Source organism: Lissotriton helveticus, chromosome 10, assembly GCF_964261635.1.
Source record: "Lissotriton helveticus chromosome 10, aLisHel1.1, whole genome shotgun sequence".
Taxonomy (NCBI): domain Eukaryota; kingdom Metazoa; phylum Chordata; class Amphibia; order Caudata; family Salamandridae; genus Lissotriton; species Lissotriton helveticus.
The window spans coordinates 227,703,565-227,709,564 of NC_136071.1; the positions used below are offsets into that span (position 1 = coordinate 227,703,565).

General features: G+C 51.3%; 1 protein-coding gene across 2 annotated transcripts in view; it reads left to right on the plus strand.

The window, feature by feature from the left end:
• The window catches only part of FLII (FLII actin remodeling protein), a 244,281-nt gene extending 243,475 nt beyond the window's left edge, over nt 1–806 (plus strand). For both annotated transcript variants that reach the window (XM_078665183.1, XM_078665182.1), the window contains exon 30: nt 110–806. In XM_078665183.1, the coding sequence (XP_078521309.1) occupies nt 110–244 (135 nt within the window). In that variant the 3' untranslated portion in view covers nt 245–806. The remainder of the gene's footprint in view (nt 1–109) is intronic.
• Nucleotides 807–6,000: the final 5,194 nt, after the last annotated feature.

Here is a 6,000-nt window from a genome sequence, read left to right on the forward strand (position 1 = left end):
TGCAGCATGGATTGTTACTGTATTGGGCAATTACATATATATTTAGATTGGAAGTCCTAAATCATATCAGTCATTCAATTTCGGTCTTATTTCTTTCTTCTCAATCAAGGTCTACATCCAGCATATGAGATCGAAGGAAGGTGAACACCCACGCAAACTGAGGCTTGTGCGCAAAGGGAATGAGCAGCACCCGTTCACGCGATGCTTCCATGCCTGGGGCGCCTTTCGAAAGCCGCCAGCATAGAACTATGCACTGCCTTTCAAGACATGGAGGAGTTTTTATACACTTATTTGTTTTGGGTGTAGGAATTAATACAGCACTGGTGTTTTGTTCAAATAGCTTCATATTTTTCCTAAAGAAGACTATTTTTAAGGAAATCAAAGGAAGAAATGTCACTTTATTTAATTTTGCTTAGTATTTATCTTTGCCTTCCTGCTGATGGTTATTAGCGACACAAGAAGGGCAACAGTGAGAGGAATGTTCTCTTACTTTCCACAGGAGGAAAGGAAAGAATTAAAGCTACCCATTTTGGACATGTTTTTTCACCTGTAGGCTAGGTTTTTACACTTGTTCAGATCTACGCCAAGTATAAATATATAAGAAATGCCGACAAGAGGAGACTTCTTTTTATGTTCCTTGGGCAAATTGAATGTAGCATTCCTTGTAGATCACGTTGCAGTCACTGGAGTGTAACCTGTCATGCCTGCCGGATAATTGTTAACCTGTTCCACTTTTGCATATTTTTAGAAAAAATATTCCTGTTTTTTCCCTATTTTGCTTGAATAAACATGTCCACTGTAGACTACAACGTGCACATTCTTTTGTCATTTTCCTTAGTACAAATAACATTTACAAATTTAAACACCTTACGTTTCGAGCTTTTGGCTTGTCTTCCAAACTAACCCCAAATTGCAATAGTCAGACATCCATTATTTTCTATACCACTGTGCAAGTTCATCTAACTGTTCCCATTTACCTCTTTTGTTTTTTCCTGAAAAGCATTTTTTAGCATCATCTCTTCCCCTCATATGGACAACTGAGTCATGGTCCACCCTGCATCACTATTAATCTACCTCATTCTGATAGTCACGGTCTGGAGACTGTGAGATTTAGTTCAATGTCTGCAAACTTTAATATCCTCACTGAGACCACCTACAAAAACTTTTGAGTTCTTTAACTTCAGCCATCACAATGACTTGGACATTTATTTGATTGAGTTTGCATACTCTTCCTAATCTGAACCATGTCAGATTTGGCCCTCTTTCCTGATCTTGCTCAGAATTAATCTAATGTGTAATCTTCATTGGTCTAAACCGTGACTCTTCTGCCAGAATGTGGTGAATAGTATGATCAGCATCTGTTTCACCCCACCTTCCAATCGAACATTACTAGATTACAACATCTACTTCATCCTATATTCCAGTCAAAGCCTACTAGATTACATATACTTCTCCTTACCTTCCAGTTAAACTTTACTCGACTACACCACATCCATTCAGACCTTTTTAGTATACAACAGCTACTCCAGTTTACCTTCAGATTCATACCTGACTAGAACATCTGCTTCATCCTTCCTTCCAATCAAACCTTACTAGAGTACTGTCTACTTCAGCCCACCTTCCAATTTACTTTTTCTTGACTACAACATCAGCCTCACACCACCTTCCAATTGAACTATCCTAGATTACAACATATACTTAACCCCACCTTCCAATCAAATCTCACTATACAGCTTACTGAGAATTATTGCTCACATCATTCATCTATTTACTGGGAGTCACAAAGGCATACTTTATATTTAGAAAGTCAAACTCCAAATCAGTTTGACACAGAAATGTATGTGATGGGACATGACACCTACTTCGTATTCTAATCTAGTAGCTCAGTGAACAGCTGACAGCGTAGTTAATGGAGGGAGCCATAATGCAGCTTTCTTCGTGGTATTACTAGAAATTGACATGGTTGTCATTTTCTGAACTACAATTCTGCTCCTAATCTCCTCTTGGACCCACTTGTCCCAAAATGTGACTGTTGTTCCATATTAGTGCATCTAGTTATTTAATGATGGGGAGTCTTCCTATGTTTTTCATATTGACCAACCCAGCTGCACTAATTACATTGACTAAACTAATGAAACTTTGCTTGTCTCATGGGTGGATGTAGATACACATGCTCTATATCCTCTCGCCCTTTAGTGTTGAGTGTGGATGTTTACAAGTTGTTTTTCTTCTAAGTTGTTTTGCGAGGCACAAGCACTTGTGTGGCCTCAACATTAGCCCACAGTGCAGCAGGACAAAGACTCCACCTCAATTTTTCCCCCCGCCATTATATTTGGACATTCAAGTGGCAGCTCCAGGACCTTTGGTGCCAGGTGACAGGAAAACATATGTGGACCATACCTTTCTTCAGTGCCAGCTGCCAAGACCTTTGATTTCAGGTACATCACATCTTCCGCAAATGGCAACCACCACTACCGGTACCACCACCACGAGTACCACTATCACTGGTAACACAACCCCCACCGGTAACACCACCACCGGTACCACCAGAAGTACCACCGCCACCACTGGTAGTACCACCACCGGTACCATCACTACCACCAGTACCACCTCCGGTAGTACCACCACTGGTACCATCCACAGCCGGTAACACCACCACTGGTAGTACCACCCCCACCAGTAGTACCACCCCCACCAGTAGTACCACCATTGGGAGTAGTAACACCACCACCACCACCGGTAGTAGCACCACCACCAGCATTACCACTACCACTGGTACCAGCACCTCTACCGGTACTACCACTACCACCAGTACCACAACCGCCAGTACCACCACGGGGGGCGTGGCTTGAGCGCCGATGGAGCAGGCGGCGTGAGCCGATAGCTCCGCGCTCGATCCCTAACTTATCCTGAAAATCGGGGTCATTGGCTGACCAAAAGCGAGTAGTGTGCATCGGAACCCCAGCTGAGCGGTCTGAGCCCGGTGTATCGGCTGACGGAGACCGGGGGGCGGAGAACTCTTTGTCGCTGCCGGGAACGGCGACCTGCGGCGGAGCAGACAAGATGGCGGAGCTGTCGGCCTGGAGACCCTGCTAGGAGGGGGCGGCAGACCGAAGCAGGACCGAATTGGGCCGGCAGCCGATGTGTGCCGCGACCGGCACCTTCTGAGGGGGAAAAGCGGAGAACGCCGCTGCTGATCGGAACCTGGCGAGAACGGCTGGGAGCCCTAAGATGGCAGCCACCGGGACGGGCGGCGAATCGCACTGGTGACCCCTGGTCGAGGATCGGAGTTCTGGTGAGGAGCGGAGCGGGGCTGGTTCGGGGGCAGAACGGAGTCGGAGGGCCCCCACCGCGGCTGATCCCGGGATAGCGGGGGGGGGTGAACGGCGCACGGCGCTGGAGCCGAACGTAAATAGACCGCCCCATTTCTGGTGGTAGACGCAGAGGACAATCGAGGGGTGGTGACCCCCCCCCCCAGTCGCAAGGAGACCCCGGAGGCGCGCTACCCCGACTGGGCATGCAGCAGGCCCAGTGGAGGTAGGCTCTGATTGGCCGGAGTGCCAGGGCCCCGTATAACGCGCAGTGGCTGGCCGCTGGGACTGAGGGCGGTTGGCTTGGAGGCTGAGCAACATCTGCGCATGAGGGCCTGGGTCCGGCGGCTGGCAAAGCACAACGGTGTGACACGAGCGGAAAACCTGAGAACGACCTGAGGGTCCCTATGGTCCACTTGACTATCTACGCACCTGCCACTGACGGGAGGCCACAGGGTCTGGCTAGGGCGGATTTACTACCAGGGGGCTGGTGATCCTGGGGAACGACGGTCAGTTGGCGGTTGGTGCTGCCCAGCAGCCGTAGGAGGCGGAGGCTAACTTTGCGGCCTGAACCCGGAGGCTCAGGCCAAGGACCCTGTGGCGGGACTCGAAGCCTGGCGCGCGGCTTGCATGATGAAGCCGGGAGCGGCAGGAGGGGGCGAGGCGACACAGCCTACCACCCTGGAAGGCGAAGAAGCGATGGGGGGCTCGGAGACGGAATTGAGGTTGGGCAGGCGTCTGGACCAGATACTTGAGGCCATAACTGCGACTAAAGAATCCCTGCATAACGACATTGCGCAGGTGGCTACGGGGCTGGGCCTCCTCAAGGCTGATCACTCGAAGCTGGTGGACCGGGTGAAGGACGCTGAACTGACGGTGAAAGACCTGAAGCGAGCAGTGGTGACCGTGGAACGGAAGTTGGAGGGGGCGCTGCAACGGCTGGCAGCGCTGGAAAAGAGGGCGGAGGATGCAGAAAGCAGGAATAGGCGCAACAATGTAAGAGTGGTCGGCCTGCCGGAGAAAATTGAGGGGGCGGACATGATCACCTACCTGGACGCAATTAGCCCCGGAAGGATTGTCCCCCTTCTTCACACTAGAGAGGGCACACAGGGTCCCGGCCAGGCCACCGTCATTGGGACGCCCCCCCAGGCCTGTGGTTGCACGTCTCCTCCACTATAAGGACAGAGACCTGTTGATTCAAAATGCGCGATCCCTGTGACCCTTCAAAGTGGAGAACAGTTCGGTGACAGTCTTCCCGGATTATACTCAGGACGTCCAACGACTCAGGGCATCGTTTCTTGCGGTCAAAAGGGAGCTCAGAACCGAGGGAATTCAATACTCTCTACTGTTTCCTGCTAAATTGCAGATTATCCTGGACGGCACGACGCAGTTTTTTATGACGCCTGAGGAGGCCTGGTCCTGGTTGGAAACATACAGAGCAGGAACTGATCGCAGACGCACGGCTGATAATGACCGCCCGAAACCGACGAGGGTTCGCCAAACACAGCGTCTCCGTAAACGACACAAGACTCAGCAGGCCCTCTTGCTGGCACAAATGGCGGCTGATAAACAGGGTGCGCTGGAGGCAACGGCGGCAATCACGAGATCGCAAGCGGAGGAACTGGCCCGAAGGTCGGCATCAGAGGACGAAAAAGGACTTTCGGGGACTGAATTTTCCGATGTGGACAGTACTGCGGGTCCGGAGGTGACCCCCCGTACGGCAGACGATCTGTGAGCTACGCTATCCCTGAGGTGCAGTATGTAACAGACTCGATTATTGGTGGGGCGGATACATGGGATGGCCATCTGATGGCGGTTCCTATCACATGCTATGGGGTGGGATCATGGAGCCGGGGACGTAGGCCAGAGCTGCCGCTTGTCGGTGCACGGCCGCGCGCCTATTGCCCTTAAGGCGACCTGTGGTGGCTACCACAGGGTAGGAGTGTTTGTATGGTTATTGTGGTTTGGATGGGGACTGGGGTGCAACCGTTGGTTCCTGTTCTGGGGTTTTGGGCGTTGGGTGTTCTAAGGGGTGTTGGGAGGGTGGATATGTCTGACGCTGGTGTGGGCTGGGGAGATATGGAGGGGGGGACAATGCAGGACGATGACAATGGGCACCTTACCTGAACTGAAGTGCATCACCTGGAATGTGCGGGGGCTGCACACTGTTTCCCGAAGGTACAAAGTACATGCGTATTTGGTGAGACGTGGGATTCAGATTGCAATGCTGCAGGAGACCCATCTTAATAAAACGGAATGTGCAGCGCTGCAGAGACGCTGGAGGGGGCAGGTATTTGGAACGACGTACTCAGCATATGCCAGGGGGGTACTGATCTGGGTAAGGGCAGGTATTCCATTCCAGGTCACGAGTCAGGTGATTGACCCAGAGGGTAGATATGTGGGAGTGCGGGTGAGATTGTATGGCAGGGAGATAGCACTTTGCAGTGTTTACGCGCCTAATACAGAACAGCCTTTATTCTTTGATGCACTCTCAGGTACACTAGCGCAATACTTATTGGGGCCATTAATACTGGGAGGCGATTTCAACTCCATTACAGACACCGCCCTGGATAGGTCCCATCCGCCACTGGCTGAGTCCCTGGTACGCAGAGTGGCACGGCGAAGAAAGGACTGGCAGACTGAGTGGGGGCTGGTGGATGTATGGCGTGGGCAGCACCCGGAGGATAGG